Source organism: Ursus maritimus, assembly GCF_017311325.1.
Source record: "Ursus maritimus isolate PB19 chromosome X unlocalized genomic scaffold, ASM1731132v1 scaffold_X1, whole genome shotgun sequence".
NCBI classification, from domain to species: Eukaryota; Metazoa; Chordata; class Mammalia; order Carnivora; family Ursidae; genus Ursus; species Ursus maritimus.
In genome coordinates, this window is record NW_024423319.1 from 9587925 (window position 1) to 9610385 (window position 22461).

General features: G+C 42.1%; 1 protein-coding gene across 3 annotated transcripts in view; it reads right to left on the reverse strand.

Moving 5' to 3' along the window:
- ARHGEF6 (Rac/Cdc42 guanine nucleotide exchange factor 6) overlaps positions 1-22461 on the reverse strand; it is a 95665-nt gene that overhangs the window by 36092 nt on the left and 37112 nt on the right. For all 3 annotated transcript variants that reach the window (XM_040627801.1, XM_040627794.1, XM_040627804.1), the window contains 3 exons: positions 17833-17903; positions 4013-4107; positions 1322-1417 (listed from right to left, as the gene is read on the reverse strand). In XM_040627801.1, the coding sequence (XP_040483735.1) occupies positions 1322-1417; positions 4013-4107; positions 17833-17903 (262 nt within the window). The remainder of the gene's footprint in view (positions 1-1321; positions 1418-4012; positions 4108-17832; positions 17904-22461) is intronic.

A 22461-nucleotide genomic window follows, 5' to 3' on the forward strand; every position in this document is an offset into this window, starting at 1 on the left:
TTATTATTATTATTATTATTATTATTATTATTATTATTATTATTATTTTTGACGGGGTAACTGACCATCACTTCAAACTCGAGCTGCCAAACATAGCGCCCATACGTAGGGGCCAGATACTTGAAATTACCAGGTAGGGTTGTTTTTAAAGATATTTGTTTAAATTACAATATTCAAAATTTTAGCCAGGCACCCAGAAAATACTCTTGGCTAATTTCTATGAAGTTCAAGTACAGACAAAAGTAATCAAATCCAAAAATGACACATCACAAAGGAATATTGTGTAGTCTTAGTGGCTTGGTGGTTGCTAGGCAGGATGGCCTCATGACTTTAATTTTTTTAAGTTACAAGCCACCTGTTTTCATTTGTAGACAAATCCGAAAAGTGCAAGAAAGAAAAAAAAATTACTCAGCATTCCACCATTCAGAGACAGGTGTTAGAACAATTTTGGCATATTCCTTGGTCTTCCTTCTACCTGTTTCTCTATAAAATGGAAAACAAAGATTATAAGTCTAGTTTGTAATCGGTTCTTCTCACTTAGTGACTTGTCTTTCCACATCAATAAGCTGGATCCCTATCAGAATCAAGGACAGCTCCTCAGGCCTCCTCGTGTGTGGGCTCTTTACCATCTTCCTTCTTGGATGACCACCTGTGTCCCAGAAAGCTCAAGAAACAGGCAATCACCCCAATTTCCCTGTAGACAATGAAAGGTGCCAACTTTTCCAAGATACAGTGCTTGGAAAACTAATCTTGCTACAGAACTATATTGCCTTACGATTATTACAGTCCTTTCTGCAGAACGAAGTTGAACACCTCAACCATCGAGCTAGCCTTCAAATATGTATTGTGGTTCACATAAAGATACACTTTCCTTTCCCCACTTTTTGTGTGTTTCACAACTGTTAATATAATAGACAAGATACCAGGCATGATTTAAAGAGAAAAAGCAGTTTATGCAACTGAATGAATCACCTCACTTTTCCAAGTCATTTGCAATGTACAAAAGAAAATATCGAATCAACGTCAAAGGCATCGTCCCTGGTCAATGGAGACCTTCTTTGTCTCTCGTACTGACCAGGAGCAGTAAACCGATACGATTTTTAAATAAAGTCAGAAATAATCCACTGCATATAGAGCCCTGATATACAGCCAGTGGTTTGGCTCTCCCTAGCACGTTTTCTCTGTACTGGGACAATTTATCAGTGTTGTAACAAATGAGTAAATACAAAGCGTCCCTATCTAAGACAATAGTTAGCAGGAAAAGAAAACACACCAAAGAAACGGTGTTGCTAGCTATCCTAAGGCAACGTGCAACACTTACTTGGAACATTCCTCCAAGGCTTGGCAGAGGGTCTGTTGGAACGAGCATACTTCCTCAAAGTTCCCCAGTAAAGATGTAAACTCCACAGAACTCAGACTGAAAAAAAAAATGCACAGTTTCAGTGGCTAGAACTTCGGGATGATTCCAGTTATCCATCTCTAGTCTAGTGAGCTGGTAATTTGCTAAAAACCGGCAAATGGGACAAGGGATGCAGTCCCTAGATTTTAAATTTCGCTTTTTAGTTTACACCAGCTCTGTGGTCTTAAACAACTTTTAAAAGCATCTTTCCTTGATTGCCTTTTCTACAGTAAGAATAATGATCCTAAAGTAAACAAGTGTTTACTAAAAACATTTAGGTGTTTTACAAGTGATGAGTGAACGAATAGCAAGTACGTAATATCTAAGTATCTCAAGAGGCAAAATATATCATGGCTGGGGATACATGTAAACAATTTCGAGTATTCTCTTCTAGAGGAGCTAGGAGAGTAGTTGAAAGATATTCTATACACTCATAGACTGCACAGGGAAAAATCGCAAAATCAGTTTCTCCCAATTTAAAATGCTCATAAATAAACAAAAGGAAATCTTTATCAGAGGAAGTAGAGGAGAAGAAAATAGTACTGATTTGTTTGTTTGGGGAATGGAATGGAATGGAATGGAGCAAATAAAGGCAAACTGAACAATTTTATCCAGAGCCTCCATACCATGAATTTTCTCCATTCTGCTCCTACCAAACGGTAGGTGATAACACGCGCCAACAGCACTCCCACAGCACTTAACACCCCTGCAGGCGTTTCACAAATAATAACTCATTTTAACCTGACAATAAGCTCACGAGGTAGGTGCTATTGTCTCATTCTTACATGTAAGGAGACCCAGGCACAGAGAGGTTAAGGAAATCACCCAATGTCACAAAGCCAGTAAAGGGTGAAGCCAGGATTTAAACCACAACATTCTAGCTCTTAAACACTTTTGGGGAGATAACTTTTCTGAAGATTTAAAAGGCCAGTGTCGGCCACGTGTTTCCACCCCGAGCATAAGACGCGCCCAGTTCCTCTGCCATCACGCCCATCTGAACCACAAGCTGGAAAACCCCTACCATGGGTGTCAAAAGCGAAACCCTCAGCCAGCCAGCTTCCCTGACTTCCCTCCCTCATGGCCCCGAGAAGCTGACTGGGGGGCCGACTTGAACCTGATGGGGGAGGGGGGTTTCTTGGGCCCCTCAGGATCAGACAGCAAGCAGTCTGGTTTGCTCCCGTCACCCTGGGGGTCCACAGGACAGCTGGTGGAAACTGACCCTGACTGTGTTGTGAATTTATCTGGCAACAGTGAAGTTCTGAGTCAGGCTCCTCGCCTCCTTCATATGAAATCTTACCATCTCCCCTCCCGGGGTCCCCACCTCGGTTTCCTGCCTCTGCCTGTCACCTCCACAAAACGGAAGGCACATTTCAGTGAGTGGCAGGAGGCGCGCTGGGTCGAGTCTGGCCACTTACTGCCTGTGGGATGGGAATAGCAGTAAGCCTCTCTGGACTTCAGTTTTCTTATTTGTTCAATGGGGATAGTCATTTCTTCCAGGGCACTAGACCCAGTGATTCACTGAGGTTCCTTCCATTCAGCTCTAAGAAGTATGATTCACACGATTCACTTCATGTTTTACATAATAATAACAAAAGACACTTTGCTGTTGATCGCGGTTCAACTCTTACAAAACACGGGAATACAAAATCCTTTCACACTGAAGTGAGATTCCCACAGTGCCATGGAAAAGAACCAACTGGGAAATTCAGCAAGACCTTATGCCTTAGCAAATACGCTTTGGAAAAAAAAAGGGAGGGGGGGAATCGCGAAATATGTTAAACTTATTTAAGCCTGAATCCCAGTAGTTGAGGCAGCTGGCCAGCCAAAGTAAACTCTTACTGGGGCGAAAGAGGCTTTTGTCCTCCAGTATGTGGGCCCACAGCTCAATTTTCTATTTGACTTATAGATCCTGATCTCTAGTAAAATGCAATCAATTAAAATAAAAACGCGAACGAATGCCGTTAGCCACTATTTGTTAAACAGGCCATGCTTACAAGCACGCACACACACAAAATGGTCAATATTTTTCTTCTGTGAAAACGAAGTTTTCAATTCAAGCCTCAGTCACTTCTAAGACCAGAGTAAAGTTTGAATATTTTATTAAAAACAAAAACAAACAACATTTGAACAGCTCTATCATTCACTTTGGCCTGGGTGAAACACGAGCTAGGTGCCCTTACAAACATTCACAAAATGCCACACTCTTTCCACTGTCAGACTGTAGGAAAGACTTTCTGCCCCGGCAAGCAAAGGTCAGGGGGAGCACAAAACTTTCCAGGTTACATGTTTTCTGCATAAAAACACCAGCAGGCCCTGTTTGTGCGAGGTAAACCTGCATGTATTGCTTTTAAAAATGTACAAGGTTCACAATTGTGACAGACAGAAATGCAGATGTGCTCATTCCTTCCACCGCCAAAAGAGACAGAAGGCCAAGCTCTCCAGCAGCAACATCTTGTGTAATTTCCGTTGCCTTGACCATGTTCTTGGCAACCTGTGATCTGTGGAAATTCTTCTAAAGGGCAAAATCAATTATTCAGTGACATAAGAGCAATGACTCTGGATGCTGACATTACCTTGCTTTATTTAGCAAGGGGTTTAAAATGTAAATCTTACTTGTTATTGGACTGCAGGGGTCTTAAGTAAGTGACAAGTAGAGACTGAAGTTCTTTAGCATAATCCTTTTCAGTGTCCAGAATGTTCTGTAACACCTATAGAGAAACAAAGGTCAAGGTCAAGATCTTGTATTTGTCAGGACAGTCCAAAGGTAAGGCAGAGCTTTAGATACTTTAACCAAATTACCAGACTAGCACGTAGTATATTTTAACCAAATTACCAGGCTAGCACATAGTAAGTAAGAAGCGCAAAATCTGGACGCAAACTAATAATTGCACAACAAACTTCGTTCTAGCAAACTAATAATTGCACGACCACTGGTTATATTGCATAATTCATATGAATACAATTTTTCACAGTTACTCATAACCGGAAGGACCTGGCCATTTACACAGCGCTGTTGAGAATGCTTTCATGGGCTTTAAATCATTGATCCTCGGGAACGGTCTCAGCAAACAAAGGATCATATTCCCATTTTATGGATGAGAACATTGAGACCAGGCTACCTTAAGACATCCAGATTCGATGTCAGGGTAATTTCACGATAACTGAGGTCAAATACCACAAAAGGTTTTTCTTTAAGTTACATTTCAATAAGACCTTTAGGGGACAAAACCTGAGGCCACAGTGAATTTTTAAGTAGAGTTTGAACTGGTCTTTTAAGAAAGGTAAAAAGTGCTAGTATGAACATTTCAAACAGAAGAGGAAGCTGAAGTGGGAGGAATTTAACAAGGAAAATAATGCCCACCGGTTATTATGAAGAATAACCAAATCAAAATCCTCTAGGCAAAACAACCAACGTACAGAACGCCCCAGAACATTTCTCTTGCCCCACCAGTCCTAGGGGACTGCCCCATTCCCCGGCCTCTTCTGGAAGTAGCTACAACCTACATTGCAAGCTCCTAGAGCTCGCCAAGCTAACACTTCAGTTGACTTTCCCTCCTATCTCCTAATTCACCCAATAGCAGTGTCCTGAATGCCCACTCCGTGCCCAGTGCCACGCCGTGGGTTCGCAGAGCGGGACGTCAAACAGAGGATCACAGGACAACGTGAAGCATTCTTGGCTGCGAGAAGCCCCTCGGGCAACCAGCGTTCCAGACACAGACTCACAGGACAATGCATGATGATCCGCTTTTGAAAGGTTGAGAGGGCAAAGCGAGCGGAGGCCCAGGTAACCGTGGGCTTTGGGGGAAACCACCAGACGGGGGGCGCTCGTCCAGGCTCTGCTACCGACGGACAGGTGGCTACAGTTTTAAGGCTTCACTCACCTCACCTCAGATTGTGACATTTCACCTACCTCAGGGACCATTGTGAAGAGGCACTGAGACACTGTACAGGTAGGTGCTGAGTGAGCGGGAAACAGTCCCGCCAACGTAAAGGGTCACAAAAGGGTTCACCACGGTGGCGCTACTGACACTTGAGACCGGACAACTCCTTGCTGGCAGGGGCTGCCCCGTGCGCTATGGGATGTTGAGCAGCGTCCCTGGCCTCTACCCACTAGATGTCAGCTGCATGCCACCCCCCCCACCCGGTATGGCAATCGGACACGTGTCCAGACATTGCCAAACACCATCTGAAGGACAATATCGCCCCAGTTGAGAATCCGTGGTTTAGAGGGCACAGGCCACAGCGTGGCTTCAAAAGCGAGGGCTTAAGTCATACCCCCTCCTCCCCAGCCGCTCATGTCTCCTTTCAGTTCCTCTACTCCTCAGAAACTACTCCCAAAAGATCTAAGTGTCAATAAATCCCAGGGCCTGGAGGCACTAATGCTCTCTGAAATTAAGCCAGCGATGGAATAGAAATGATTCCCCCCACAGAAAGCTGAAACACCGCAAAGGAAATCGGCAACTCTCTTGAGATGAACAAAAAAGAAAACACAACATGAAAAACGCATGGGGGACGCCTGGCTCAGTGGGTTAAGAGTCTGCCTTCGGCTCAGGTCATGATCCCAGGGGCCTAGGATGGCGTCCCGCATTGGGCTCCTTGCTCAGAGGGAAGCCTGCTTCTCCCTCTCCTTCTGCCTACCACTCCCCCTGCTTGTGTGCTCTCTCTCTGACAAATAAATAAATAAATAAATAAATAAATAAATAAATAAATAAAATCTTTGAAAAAATAAAAAATAAAAAAAACTCCTGGGAAGCAGTTAAAGCAGACAAATATATAGCTGTAAATGTCCATATCAAAAAAGAAGAAAGAGGACTTCTGGTTTCTGGTCCAGCGTTTAAGCAGCGTGGCAGTCATTACTCTACCCTAACAATAAGTAGATAGCTGAACTAACTGGGGGAGAAAAAAAAAACGCCTAACTTTTCTTACATCTGTCAGAGAATTGAGGCCACGGGGGGAAAATGCTACCCCCAAAAGTGGAGAGACAGACAGGCAGATACAGAAAATCAAAATTTGCTGGAGCAGAAACCCATGAGCAGAGGCCTCCACGGAAATCAGGAGAAGGGCAGGAAAACCTGAGCTGTAACTGAATTGCTGGGGGTGCAGTGTGGACAAGTCTGAGAGTTTAAACCCCCAGGGGGCCCAGTCACAGGGCAGCACACCCACCTTTTGTGGTACCTCCGGCAGCTCTACCAGGCTGTCACAGCAAAGAGAGGAGGAAAATCTCCCTCCTTCAGAAGCAGGAAAGGAAAGGTAGCCATTTTGAAATACACCAGAGCATTCTGTCCATCTTAACAAGGTCTGCCCTCAAGAGAGAAACTGTTTCACGAGAGCCTAGCCTATCAGGTTTTTACCAGGGCCCATCCTAGCTAGGGGAGGGGAAATACCCTACCTCAGCTCCCTCTAGGCTTCCTGTCCCCCCCTAAAGGAGGAAAACAACCTGAGAAGCACACTGATGAAGTTCACAGTCTAGAGAATAAACTCACCAAAACATTGAGACCTAATCGGTGGACTTCAGAATCCCTCCCCTGCCCCCACGCCTCACCACCATATTACTTAAGACCTACTTACTCCAGCTCCTTTTACCCAGTATGTCATGTTTGGCTTCCAAAAAAAAGGTACAAGGCATACTAAAAGGCAAAAAGCACAGTTTGAAGAGACGGGGAAAACACTGGAACCACAGTCAGGGATGACAGGAGCATTGGAATTATCAGACTAGGATTTTAATATGACTATGAGTAATATGCTAAGAGCTCTAATGAAAGTAGACAACACACAAGAACAGATGGGTATTGTAAGCAGAAAGATAGAAATACTTAGAATGAAAATGAAATGGTAGCAATCCAAAACACTATAATAGAAATGAAGAATGCCTTTGATGGGCTCATTGGTACACTGGACCACCGAAAAAAGAATCTCTGAGCTTATGGTTGAAGATTTTGAAACTGAAAAGCAAACAAACAAAAAAAAAGACTTAAAAAATGAAACAGAATACCTACGAATTGTGGGATAACACGTGTTTAATGAGAATACCAGAAGGAGAAGAAAGGGAGAAAGGGACAGAAGAAATACTTGAAACAACAATGACTGACAATTTTTCTAAATTAATGTCAAACACCAAACGACAGATCCGGGAAGCTCACAGATAACCAGCAGGATAAAGGCAAAAAACAAACCCACCTAGGCAAGTCACATTCAAAGTCCAGAAAAAGCAAAGATAAAGAAAAAACCCTAAAAGAACCCGGAGTGGGGGGGGGAACCCCAGCTTAACTATAGAGAAGCTAAGATAAGAATTATATCCAATGTATCCTCAGAAACCATGCAAAGAAGAGGGGAGTGGAGTTAAATATTTAAAGTGTTGAGAAAAAAAAATCCCACCAACCTGGAATTCTGTACCCTGTGAAATTTTCCTTCAAAACTCAAGGAAAAATAAAGACTTTCTCAGGCATACAAAAATTGAGGGAATTTATTGCCAGTAGACCTGCCTTGCAGGACGTGTTTCAAAAAAGGTTCTTCAGAGAGGAGGAAAATGCTATAGGTCAGAGACCCAGATCTACATAAGGAAAGAAAATATGAGAGAAGGAATAAGTGAAGATAAAATAAAAACTCTAATTTTTTATATTCTTAATTGATGTAACAGATAACAGTCTGTTCAAATAATAGAAACAATGTATTCAATTACATATATATAATTAAGATAAGCATTATATATGCTTACAAAAAAGATAAGCATATACATATGCTTATAGACAGGCATATATATAATGCTTATGTATGCTTATGCATAAATGAAATGAATGACAGCAAGGATACAAGGGATGGGAGGGAGGAACTAGGAGTACTCTGTTATTATAAGGTACTCGTGCCACCTATAAAGCAGTATAGTGGTATTTTTGCACTAGATCTAAATATACATTGCAAACTCTAGGTCAACCATTCAAAAAAGCAAAAAGAAAATTCTAGAAAGATACAAACTACCAAAACTGACTCACAAAAGAAACAGAAAGTCTCAACACCTATAACAAGTAAAGACATTGAATAAGCATTCAAAACAATTCCCATAAGTTAAAGTCCAGGATGAGATGGCCTTACTGGTTGATTCTATCAAAAGTTGAAAGAATTCATATCAGTCCTTCACAAACTCTTAAAGTCCTGGAAAAGAACAGAGTAGAGGGTACACTTTCCAATTCCAAAACATACCACAAAGCTACAGTAACAAGATAGTTTAGTACTGGTATAGGATAGATATGTAGATCGGTGGAGTAGAATTCAGAGTCCAGAAATGAACCCATGGTCAACTGATTTTTGACAAGTGTACCGAGACCTTTCAAAAGGGAAAGAACAGTCTTTTAAACAAATGGTGCGAGGACTGCTGGATGTCTACATGCAAAAGACTTGCACTCCAACTCTATAACGTATACAAAAAATAATTCAAAATGGACTCAAGCGTTAAAACTACCAAACTCAGAAGAGAACAGAGGAGGAAATCTTCATGACTTTGGATTTGACACCAAAAGCACAAGCAACAAGAGAAAAAATACATAAGCTGGAATTCATAAAAATTAAAAGGGGCAAAGCACATTATCAAGAAAGTGAAAAGATAAGCCACAGAATGGGAGAAATATTTACAAGTCATATATCTGGGAAGGGTCTAGTATCCAGAATATATAAAGAATTCTAACAACTCAACAGTAAAAATAATCACTTGAAAGTCAGCTAAGTATTTGAATAGCCATAGAGTTTCACCATATGACACAGCAGTTCAATTCCTAGAGAAATGAAAACATATGTGCACACAAAAACCTGCACATGCATCTTTACAGAGCATTATTAATAACAACCATAAAGTGGATACAATCCAAAGGTCCATCAACTGATGAATGGATAGACACAACCTAGTATATCTATACAATGGAATCTCAGCCATAAAAAGGAAAGAAGTACTGGTACATTCTACAACATGAACAAACCATGAAAATAATACACTAAGTGAAAGAAACCAGACACAGAGGAACAAATAATGTATGATTCAGTTTATACGGCATGTCCAGAATAGGCAGAATCCATAGAGACAGACAGTAGATTAGCGGTTGTCAAGGCCTGGAGGAAGTGATTGCTAATGGGTACAGGCTTTCTTCTTTTTTTAATTTTTTATTGAAATTCAATTTAGTTAACATATACTTTATTATTAGCTTCAGAGATAGACTAATGATTCATCAGTTGCATATGACACCCAGTGTTCGTTCCATCAAGTGCCCTCCTTAATGACCATCACCCAGTTACCCCATCCCCCCACCCACCTCCCCTCCAGCAACCCTATTTGTTTCCTAGAGTTAAGAGTCTTATGGTTTGTCTCCCTCTCTAATTTTGTCTTATTTTGTTTATCCCTCCCTTCCCCTATGTTCATCTGTTTTGTTTCTTAAGTTCTACGTATGAGTGAAATCATATGGTATTTGTCTTTCTCTGGCTGACTTATTTTGCTTAGCATAATACGCATAATACACTCTAGTTCCACCAACGTTGTTGCAAATGGCAAGATTTAATTCTTTTTGATGGCTGAGTAGTATTTCATTGGAGTATTTTATTTATATTATATATAAATATATAATATCACCTCTTCTTTGTCTATTCATCTGTCGATGGACATCTGGGCTCTTTCCACAAGTTGGCTACTGTGGACATTGCTGGTATGGGTACTGGGTTTCTTATTGGGGTGGTGAGGTGATGAAAATATTGTAAAACCAGATAGTGGTGATTGTCACATAACTCTGTTAACTTACTAAAAATCAGTGACTTGTACTGTTTAAAATGGTGAGTTATGTGGTATGTGAATTATATGTTAATAAAGCTATTTTAAAAAGTCAAAGGACACATTTCTCATCTGTTAAGAGAAACTCTTTCCGGTTTTTCTCTCGGACTCCAAGTCCTCATCCAGGAGAATGTCCTTCCAAACTCGAATCTGTCCATCACAGAGCTCTCTGCCCAGCTGGCCTGCTGTTCACTACGGTACCTCTGCTCATCACCTATATTCGTGCTCAGCACTAATACTCATTTTGTATTCTTAGAAATGGCGAGAACTGCACCAGGATTCAGCAGTATCATTTTTTATTAAGGAAGAGGTAAAATATACACAGACGGCTTTATTAACAGTATTTATTTGTCTATAGGATTTGTATGGAGGGCAGGGAAAAGGATGGTGGCATGCCTTCCTGCTCATGTTCGGGAAGGAATGAAGTCATCTAATCATCTCCTTTTGTTCACATTTTTCCAAAAAGACCATGTCTGGAAATGAGCCATCCCACATCCTCAGCCTCCTTTCAAGCACTGTTGCCTATAACTGTCACCCTACCCACATTATAATGTCTGCTGGAAACAAGAAAAACAAAATAAAAAAATATCAAACTAGATCCAGTCATTCATTGCCTGAAGGGAATTTTTAAATTAGAAAAGTCAGACATTATTTACATCATAAAATGTGATTTTTACAACAAACAACACTGCTTTAATCCGACCTCCCTCTCACCACTGAAACAGCTTTATTATTTCAACTTCCTTTAAAATACTATCATCTGGGGCTCCTTTAAAAGAAACCACTAAGATTTTGCAAAGGAAAAAAAAAGAAAAGAAAAGAAAACGAAGTCACTGAGATTTTGCAAGAAGGGTGCCCAGTGTCCTGCTCCCATGGGTGTATTTGCTAGGTGAGGAAGCACGCTTCCTAGGGGTCCCAGTCTTGGTGGACCCACTAGCCTGGGACCCAAGAAGGCAAAGGTGAGTTATGCAGGCAGACACCTCCTGGTGCCTTTGGGTGGGTTCTGGAGAGCTAAACCGAAAATATATGTTAACTCATATTGTTGCAAGTTTTGAGGGTGGCTGAACTAAACTGACAAAGGTCGTCAACGAATCCTTCATTAAATACTGCAAAAAAGAATATTGAACGGTAACATATTAAAGAGCCCTGCCCTTGCTGAGGCTTGATTAGTAGAAATGCTCATCTGGGTGGATGCTTGGGATTCTTTCCCAAATTCATTTGGGCTTTTATTGCTTTCCTCAATCTCAAAAGACCAACTGATGAACTTCTGAGACTGGTTCTTTATTTTTCAGGCCATAGGGCATCTACTGTAAGAGGATAAAAAGGGAAGCAGACAGAGGAGGCTATGTGTTCCCAAACAGAAGGCCTCAGTGGTGAGTCAGAAGGCAAGGGTTTGGCAAGCCAACCAGCTTCAGAGCAGTACAGTTTGATCGAGATGAAATCCATTCGAACTTACTAAAATAGACTGCGGCCAGACATCTCCTTTCTCCCTGCCTCTGTCTTCCCAAGGACAACTGAGTATCCTTTTGCTCCATTAACCTTTGACTAAATTCAGAATAAGACAGATGGTGAGAAGCCATAGAAAAAGAGGTGGAGGCCTTTTGTGCCTCCATCCCGGGTTATTGATTTTCCAGTAAAATATATTTCCCACGTTCCTTGGAAAGGCTTGAGAGTGAGTTCATTTTTATAACTCTTTCTTCCAAAGGGAGAGAGTCATAGAGAATGAAGGAATTATTTTAAAAGGCAAAAATGCATAACAAAGGCTGAAAACAGAGAGATGTCCAATGATGAAGGAGGATTCTAATGGCTCAGGAAACCTTAAATCAAAGCAGAGACATACTATAGGAATTCTGAGATAATTATGATGCCTGTAAAAATGAGTTCATGTTGATAAAGTCCTATGGGACCTAAGAAGGCACCGTATTACTGTATTACTGTCACCTTTGGCTTATATGCCAGTAGAGCCTGGAAGCCAATTCAAGTGCAGTGATTGGTCTCACACCTCCAGGTCCTTGGATTTCCCGGAACCAGCAGCACTATCTCCCGATCAACAGACTCTACGAATTCTGTCACCACCTCTACCTCCAGCCTTCAGATGGAAGATAAACAGTTGACCCTCGAACCACACGGGTTCAAACTGCGCAGGTCCACTTAGACGCAAATTCTTTTCAATAAATACAGTACAGTACCGTAAAGGTATTTTTTCCCTTATGACTTTGTTAATAACATTTTCTTTTCTCTAGCTTACTTTACGATAAGAGTGCAGCATATAACACATATGACATACAAAATAGGTGGTAATCAACTTCTCATGTTATCGGTGAGGCTTCTGGTCAACAGCAAGCTATGAGTTAAGTTCTTGGAGAGTCGAAAGTTATACGTGGATTTTCGACTGTGCAGGGGGTCAGCGCCCCAACCCCCAAGTTGTTCAAGGGTCAACTGTCTATGGATGAGTGAGACAGGAAATGGGTAGGTGAAAAAGTACAGGGGATACGGAGAAGGAGTAAATGGGTAGATGTATAAAGTAGTTTAGGTCGGTAGATTAAAAAAGGGAAGGCACACGAGGACTTTCAGGGCAGTGAAAATACTCTGTATGATCCGCTAATGATGGATACATGCCATTATACATTTGCCCCAACCCAAAGAACATACCACACCAAGAGTGAACCCTAATGTAAACTTTATATATATATACGTATATATATATATATATATATATATACGTATATATATACATATATATATATATATTTTTTTCATTCTTCGGTTGTCACCTGTCCCTACTCTGGTGGAAGATGCTGGTAGTGGGCGAGGCTGTGCAAGTGTGCGGCCGGGGGCGGGGGGGTGGATGAGAAATCTCTGTACTTTCTGCTCAGTTTTGCTGTGAACCCAAAACTGCTCTATAAAATAAAGTCTTAAAAAGGTGGGGGGATGAATAAGCACTAGACAAAGATAGAGAAAATTCAGGTGGGAGCAAGTGGGCAGACAGATGAGTAAGAGAGAAAATGGGGTAAGCAGAAGGTAGGTGATGAGAGCAGAAACTGCCAGAGGTTTCCTGGGATTTTTATGTGATCTAACATTGCCACACACTTCCCACCTTTCCTCCCGAATGCAAGTTCTTTAAGACACACCCTTTAGGCATCCGCCACAAGTTACGCAGAAGAAAGGTAGAAAAAAAAAATACTGCTGGCCCTTACTGCTTGTATTTTTCCGTTTGGGTGTAGGCAGACAGCCCGTCTCCCTCTGCAGACTGATGCTCATGGCTGGAATCGAGCCTTCGGATTCCTGTGTGTGGCAGGGCAAAGGACAGCACCCTTCCCGTGTGCAGGAACGGCTGCAGTGAATAAAGCATTGTCCCTTCCCAGGGCATTTCGATGGGCAAACAGAGACAGCAGTCCTCCCTGTGACCTGCAGGGATGGACGGCAGGCGGGGACGGACTGCAGGCATGCACACTCCTGCCTGGGCAGCTGTGCCCAGATAGTGCCTCCCTGCCTGAACTCCCTTCCAGCTCTTCTCCGCTTATCTAAGTCTTGACATGCTTGAATCCCATCTTCCACTGAACCTTTCCCTTTATTGGTCCTCCAACGTCAGTTTCCTGAGCTTCAGAATACCTGTGGGCGGGGGCAGTGGAAGAGGTGAGGAAGGGGCTGAAGGAGTTGTTAAAAATGCGATTTCCTGAGATCTGGGGCCAGACATTCTGAGGTATAGCAAGTAAGGTATGGGGCCCAGATATCTGCACGTTTAACAAGCTTCCCGGGGGGCGTCGGATGCAGGATCCCTCAACCACATTTTGAGAAACCCATGTTAGGATACTGTGTACCTTTACACCATTCTCTGCCAGGGGGCTTACACTACCACGTCTGTCCTGCCTTCCCCACGAGGCCGTGGGGGCGACAACCTAGGTGCTGCGTGTAAATTAAGCCTGATGACGAAGCCCCTGAGATTCCTTTCTCTGTTCTTCATTTTTTCAGTTTTACTGAGGTACAACCGACAAATAAAAAGTATATATATATTGGAGGCATATAACATGATATTTTGATAAAGGCACACACTGCAAAATGATCACCTCAATCAAGCTAATTAACATCCCTCCCCTCACATTGGTACCATTTTCCTTTCTTGTTGCTACTGTTGCTGTTGTTCTTAATTTTTAAATATTTCAAAGAAAGCCAAGGAGCAGGATAAGATTATCAGAAAAACAATGAATAGGAAAATGATACACTGTTTTTCAATGCGGAAACAAGTTCAACAAATGGCAGCATATCTTGAGGACACGGAAGGAACCAAGGTCAGGGGCAGCACAAGCCTCCTCTGGGCTGCCCCAGCCCTAAAGGATGCTCAACACCCATTCCAAGCAACAGGCCAGGAGTGGCCCAGCCTCAGACACACTGATGTGCCACCAGAATGCATCAAGGCCTGAATGGGGCAGAAATCAGGAGACGACCCCTTGGAAACTTGAAAAGGGGGAGACGATATCTACAGACTTGCCAATCAAGAGGTCTCTATCCTGCCTAAGTTTATATGATGTGATGGCTAATTGAATTTTATTTTTTAAAGATTTTATTTATTCATTTGAGAGAGAGAGAGCACACATGAGCAGGGGGGAGAGGAAGAGGGAGAAGCAGACTCCCCGCTGAGCTGGGCGCCCAACACAGGGCTCGATTTCAGGACCCAGAGATCACAACCTTAGCCAAAGGCAGATGCTTAACCATCGGAGCCACCCAGGCACCCCGTGATGGTTAATTTTACATGTCACTTCACTGGGTCACAAGGTACCCAGCTTAAACATTATTTATGGGTGTGTCTGTGAGTGCGTTTCCAGATAAGATGAGCCTTTGAACTGGTAGAGTGAGTAAAGCAGAGTGCCCACCCCAATGTGGGTGGGCATCATCCAATCTGTTGAGGGCCTGAATAGAACAAAAAGGTAGAGGAAGGGAGAATCGTTCTCTCTGCCTGACGTCTTGAACTGAAACATCAGTCTTCTCCTACCCTCGGACTAGAACTTACACCATTGGCTCTCCTGGTTCTCAGGCCTTTGGACAATTTAACTTCTCAGAATCCACTCTGCACATCTTTATATACAGTTTGCCAAAGTCCTATGTATCAGATTCCTCACTGCAGAACTGTTTATATAAGCAGCAAGGAACTAGAAGCCATGCGCATGAACTCTAACAGGAGGTGGGAGATACAAACTGCAGGACATCCAGAATTTATATATAAAATTTACATGAGGCCCATAAGAATCACAGAGGTTAACATGCCTTGGATAATCCCAATGAGATCTGAAATTGGTAGAATCATTGTATGTACTTACTACATCTTCTTTATCCATTCATCTATCGATGGACACTCGGGCTACTTCCATATCTTGGCTGTTGTAAATAATGCTGCCATAACGCAGGGGTGCGTGTAACCCTGTGAATTAGTATTCTCGTGTTCTTTGGGTAAATACCCAGTAGTGTGGTTGCTGGATCATAAGGCAGTTCTATTTTTAACTTTTTGACACACACACACACACACACACACACACACACACACACACACAGAGGAATATTATTCAGCCACAAAAAAGAATGACATCTTTCCATTTGCAACAACATAGATGGAACTACAGAGTATAATGCTAAGGGAAATAAATCAGTCAGAGAAAGACAAATACTATATGCTCTCACTCATATGCGGAATTTCAGAAACAAAACAAACAAGCAAAGTGAAAAAAAAGACAGAGAGGCAAAGCAAGACACAAACTCTTAACCACAGAGAACACAGTGATGGTTACCAGAGGGGAGGGGGTGGGGTGGGGGGTGGGGGACACAGGGGATGGGGATGAAGGACGGCACTGACTATGATGAGCAGGGGGTGATGTGTGGAAGTGTGGAATCACTAAACTGTACATCTGAAACTAATAATACACTGTATGTGAACTACCTGGAATTTAAATAAAAACTTGAAAAAATACATTGGTAGAATCAGCAGAGGCAGAGAGAGCTCCAAAGCAGCTTGATGGCATACTTCAAATCCACAGGGAGAAGAAGCTATGGTCATATTTTCATCCACCATTTGACTGCATTCTTTCTTTAAAAATTAAATCACTGGGGCGGGGGGGCGCCTGGGTGGCTCCGTCAGTTAAGCATCTGACTCTTGATTTTGGCTCAGCTCTTGATCTCAGGGTCGTGAGATCAAGCCCTGTGTTGGGTTCCATGCTCAGTGGGGAGTCTACTTCTCTCCCTCTCCCTCTGCCCCTCTCCCTACTTGTGCACCCATGTGTGCTCTCTCTCTCTCTAATAATAAATAAATCTTTAAAAAATTAAATCACTGGGGTGGGGTGGCTGGGCGGCTCAGTCAGTTAAGTGCCTGACTCTTGGTTTTGGCTCGGTCATGATCTCAGAGTCATGAGATGGAGCCCCCTGTTGGGCTCTGTGCTCAGTGCAGAGTCTGCTTGAGAGTCTCACCCTCTCCCACTCCCTCAGCCCCTCTCCTGACTCATGCTCTCTCTCTCTTTTTCTTTCTCTCAAATAAAAAAAAACAAAATCTTAAAAAAAAAATTAAATCACTGGGGGTCACCTGGAAGCTAAAAGAAATGGTCACAGAGGAAGGGAGAAGGGAGCCCAGCTCTGTTGGGTAATATACTTTAACCTCAGACATGTAAGGAAAAAAATAGTGATAAAATTGTCCCCTCTGATTATTGTCCATGCCACCTATGAAGCTCCTTCCTGAATTCTCATACCAACTATTGCTCACGTCATCATTATGGAGCAAATTCACTGAAGAGCGCAGTTCTGTCTTTAGAAACGCCATGTATAGAGATGTTTAAAAAATATCCATGCACAGAATGAAAGGAGTATGCAGCCCAAATACATATCTAATATTGGGTGAAAAGTGACACTGTTTCAGCCAAGGTGGGGGACGACGATGACGAAGCTACCAGACAGGAAAACTTAGAGGTTATGATGCCTTGACCTTTTCATTAGTGACTGGGCCAAGTCTGGAAAGGAGATATGAAGGAAAGCAGAGAGAAGATTAAGGAGAGTAATATGATTTTTTTTCAAATGGGAACTTATTTTGAATATTGCACATGCCCTATTTACAGCTAATAGATTTTGACATATCTGTGTTCAAGCCAGAGCCCTTTCATTCTTCCCTCTGTGCCAAAGGGCAGTCTTCCCTTCAGGCTCTCCTCGAACACAAGGTTGATAATATTTTCGAGGACATCATAATGGATTGATTGGTTCTAAAATAAAATCACAGTATGCAATCACTTAAAATTTATTGCTTAGAGGAACCTGGGAATTCACCTTCTAAATATCTGGTAAGGTTATATCTAACTGCTGAATTTCCCCATAACGCCTACATATGAACCGATTTCTCTCTCGGCACTGTTTAACAGGCCTTGCTCTGAGTCTTTGTGCTACCTTTGAATTGTTCAGTACAGTGAATGTAAACCTTCTAGACACTGTACGAGGCCTACAAGCAGAAGAGTTCCACTGCGGCGCCCCTGACATTATACCCTTGCAATACTTGACCCAGTCTCCCGTAAGTGTCACCTCAACGCATCAGTGGCTCAGCCAGTAAAAAGGTTCCAAACAGACAGTCCAGAAATTCTTTGGTTATGATCTGAACACTCACCACAGTATAATAGTTCTTGGTAAGCGGAGTAGTCTCAAATCCTTTGACAGCCTTGGGGGAGAGAGGTCTCTCTGTGAAAAAGACGTTTAAATTATGTTAATAACATACAAGGCTAAGAGGAACATTTTATAACATAGGTCAACTAACCTACTATAAATATTGTCAAATGGAAGGATCAGTGGAAATGTACATTCCTCAACAAGTGAAACTATAATTTTACTAAGCTCTAGATGGTCCGAGTGAGATCTTGTCCAGACCCCCTCAATCTCTGAGGAGTCGAGTCCAGGAACCTAACTGAGGGTTGTGGAAAGAGAGGTGGGTGGGCGGATGGGGTAACTGGGGGATGGGCATTAAGGAGGGCACGTGCTGTGGTGAGCACTGGGTGTGATATGCAACTGATGAATCACTGAACTCTACATCTGAAACTAATGATGTACTATATGTTGGCTAATTGAACTTAAATTTTTTTTAAAAAAAGGCTAGCTAATGAACGTCAGGGACCAGGGCAAGAACTTCTCCCCGTTCGGGCATGTTTATTCACTGCAGTCTGTTTCTCCACTCAACTTCTTCAAAACAGGTAAGCAAAGCCAACGCTAACCAAATATATGTATTTGTAACTTGTAAGTTACTATACGAGTATAATATAACATAGAGAATAGCAACTATCCTTTCCTGGGGCTCTCTACTGTGCCAAAAATAAAATAATCAGAATCTCTAACACCCTGAAAACTAGCAGGAAATTCTTGTTTCCTTTATGTATCATTTTAATATCATGACATTCAGCGATAAAATGATTTCTTTTACAAAGTTACCCTTACCTATCAAACTCATGACTAAGAGACATCTGAACACATTCTTTCTTTAAAAAAACCACTTCAGATAAATACAAGACGGTGATCTTTCCTACCCTCGTTTTCTCCTTTGCTTCATTTTGTTTTATATTCCATTTTTATCTTGCTATATTGTATGCTGCTTTAAACTCTTTCTGGGGTATGGTGAAGTATATATAAATAACCAAATGATATGATATCATCACGCTTGATTTTTCTTTTTAAAAAATATTTTCTAGTTTTAAATCTATTACATTCCCACCTTAAAAAATGCAAATCTTAGAAAAGAAAAGAAAAACTAATGATTAGCTCATCACTCAGAGCTAACCATCATCAGAGTAACATTATGAAGTGTGTGTTCCCATCCTTTTCATGTATGTATTTGTGAACAGACACAAACACAAACACACACACACACACACACACACACACACACAGAGGGATCTTTCTTACTTTACTTACAGTTTTGTAATTCTCCTAACAACCTTTTTTTAAAAAATTTTTTTATGTAATCTCTATCCCCTATGCGGGGCTCAAAGTCAAGATCCCAAGTTCAAGAGTCGCACGTTCTACCAAATGAACCAGTCAGGTGTTCCTCTGTAATTCTCCTATCACAACATTATTTCATGAATATTTTCTCATCTAACCTTGACTTTTCATTATTATTATATTAAAAATATCCTTTACAGGGGCGCCTGGGTGGCTCAGTCGTTGAGCGTCTGCCTTTGGCTCAGGGCGTGATCCCCGCGTTCTGGGATCCAGACCCGCATCAGGCTCCTCTACTGGGAGCCTGCTTCTTCCTCTCCCACTCCCCCTGCTTGTGTTCCCTCTCTCGCTGGCTGTCTCTATCTCTGTCAAATAAATAAATAAAATCTTTAAAAAAAAATATCCTTTACGGGATGTAATGAGCACTGGGTATTATATAAGATGACCTCTACTTATGAAACCAATAATTTATTATGTTAAGTAACTGAATTTAAATTAAAAATAAAAGTATCCTTTATATTTATTTGGCACTTAATAGCTTTTAAGACGTTTTATTTGATCCTCACAACAGCCCCGTGAGGCAGAGATGATCTCATTTTGCAGAAGAGATCACTAAGGTCAGGGAGATGAAGTCAGTTGCCTAAGGGCACCTAGGTATCTAGTAAACGGCAGAGGCAAGATTGAAGCCCAGATGTGCCTTTAGAAGAGTCTGTGCTCCTAACCCATACGCTGTCCAGAGATAAGGCTACTGAAGGGCTTGGCTGATGGCATTGGCAGTGATTCCTACTGGAGTTCAGAGGGACCATCAGTTTGAGCTGGGATGGTCAGAGAAGACTTTGCCGGGAAGGGGGCACTTTTTTTTTGAAGTGAGAGAGAGCATGAGCAGGGGGAGCTGCAGAGGGAGAGGGAGAAGCAGACTCCCCGCTGAGCAGGGAGCCCAACATGGAGCTCCATCCCAGGACCCTGGGATCGTGACCTGAGCCGAAGGCAGATGCTTAACTGATTGAGACACCCAGGTGCCTCATGGGGGCACTTGATCTAGTCCTGGAGGGTGGTGAGAATTCAAACCGGGAGAGAAACAGTAGAGAGTTTTCCAGGCAGGGAAGATTCCAGAAGCACAGTTGTAGAAATGGCAGTGCCCAAGGAGCGAAAATAAGGCAAAAAGGCAGCAATCTGGGCCAATTCTGTCACTTCCAAGTGATGACAAGTGGGGCATAGCCAGTTTCTGGGAGCTTTATGCTATTTCAAAATCCTTGATCTACCTGGTGGCTTCACGAGGCCTTACTGGGCAAAGTAGAGCAATGCAGAGGCACCTTGCCTGTACTTGAGATTGTAGGGGGCTGAGCCACGACTTGAACCAGGTACTGTATCGCCAAGTGCACTGTGCTTTCCAGCCCGCCACGGTGGTGTACTCTTAGACATACTCGAAAGTGACTGCTACCGAATTCTTTTGAGTTTTTTTATCAGGCCAGTTTTCTACAGTGTAGCGATAATGGTTCTACTGAAAACTCACAGAAATTTTGTGCAATGATAATGTAAACCGGTCTTGATAAAAATGAAACTTTCTAGAGATACCAGCAAGATGTGGTCACCTTTCAAAAGCCAGGCTGAAAGGGAGGGTAAACAGGAACGGAGAGCCTGCCAAGAAACGGAAGAGGGCAGGAAGGGTCACGGGAATGGGCGATTGCAGCTCAAACAAAATGTTCACTATGTCAAGTAGAATGTAGAGACACGAATCGAAAGGAAAAAAGTGGCCAGTCCGGAGATTCCTGGGTGGCCAGACGTGCTGGTGCTTTGGTAAGATCAATAACATTGTCAAACCTCTAGTAAGACTGACAGAGAAAAAAAGAGAGAGAAGACACGAATTACCAATATCAGGAGTCAAACAGCGGATATCACTACAGCCCCTGGAGATATCAAACAGATGAGAGATACTCTGAGCAACTCTACACATGTACATTTGATAATTAGATGTGAAATGAACCAACTCTTCAGAAAACAAGAACTATCACAACTTACCCAATAGGAAATGGACCATTTGAATAGCCTTATCTTATAACTATTAGGGAAATTGAACTTCTAAATTTAAAACTCGTGAAAAAGAAATCTCCAGGCCTGTATGGATTCGCTGGAGAATGCTATCAAATGTTTCAGGAAGAGGCAATACCAATTCTTCATATCTCTTAGAGAAAATGAGAGGAGGGATAACCTTTCAACTCAGTTTACGAAGTCACTACTACATGGACCCCGAAGCCGGACAGAGAGTCTAAAAAAGAAAACTGCAGACCAGCAGCCCTCATGAATATAGATGCAAAAAACCTTAACAAAACATTAGCAAATAAAATTCAGCAATATTTTTAAAGCACTGTAGACCATGGAATTCATCCCAGGGATGCAAGGTTGGTTAAATATTCAAAAATCAATCAACGGGACCTACAATATTAATAGTCTAAAAAGAAACATCACATGGTACTATCAATCAATGTGGAAAAAGCACTTGACAAAACTCAACACTCATTCTAGGGGAAAAAACTCCCACCCCCCAAGCCCCCCAAAACAAGAATGAAAGTAGAACTCCTTCAACTCAGTAAAGAGCATCTACCAAAAACCCGCAGAAATAGTGCGAGATGGAAGGCAGAGTGCGCGCCCCCTAAGATCAGGAACAAGGCAAGGTGGTCTCTCTCACCACTCTTCCTCAATTCAAATCACTGACATCAATCAATTTGAATGAGGAATTCAAATGGGTTATCTGGCATAAGAGAACTCAGACAACAGCAGTATCACACACACAGCCCTAAGAAGCCCTCCTAATCCTGATGTAAAGATCCCTTTCCAAGTAACCTCTGGTTCCTTCCCCGCCCTTGTCGCTATATACGGTCCTACTGCCTGTGGTGGGGATTGGACAAAAAGACAGCTAGTGACAACTAGTCTCTCTGGATATGAAACATCCATGTGACATACCCAGGGGACTACAACAGGAAATCTAAATATAAAGCTCAATCCTAGTTTCGGTTTACAATCAGTAGGAAGAGCCATTTCTTAATCTGCCTTAATACAAATTTAATTAGAATGCTACCTAATCTCATTTGATAGCTCTATTTACCTGCTAATAAGAAGTTTTAGGAAAAGGATTTAATGACCCTTTCACTGAACCAGTGACAGAAGACAGAATTTGCTTAAAATATCTGTTCTGATCATACTTGCTTCAATACCTCCTTGGCATGGAAATTTGGCCAGGAAAACTGTAACGCTAAGTCCTGACAGAACCCTTAGCTTTTCCCTAAGTAACAGAGAGAAAAACGAAAAAGAGATA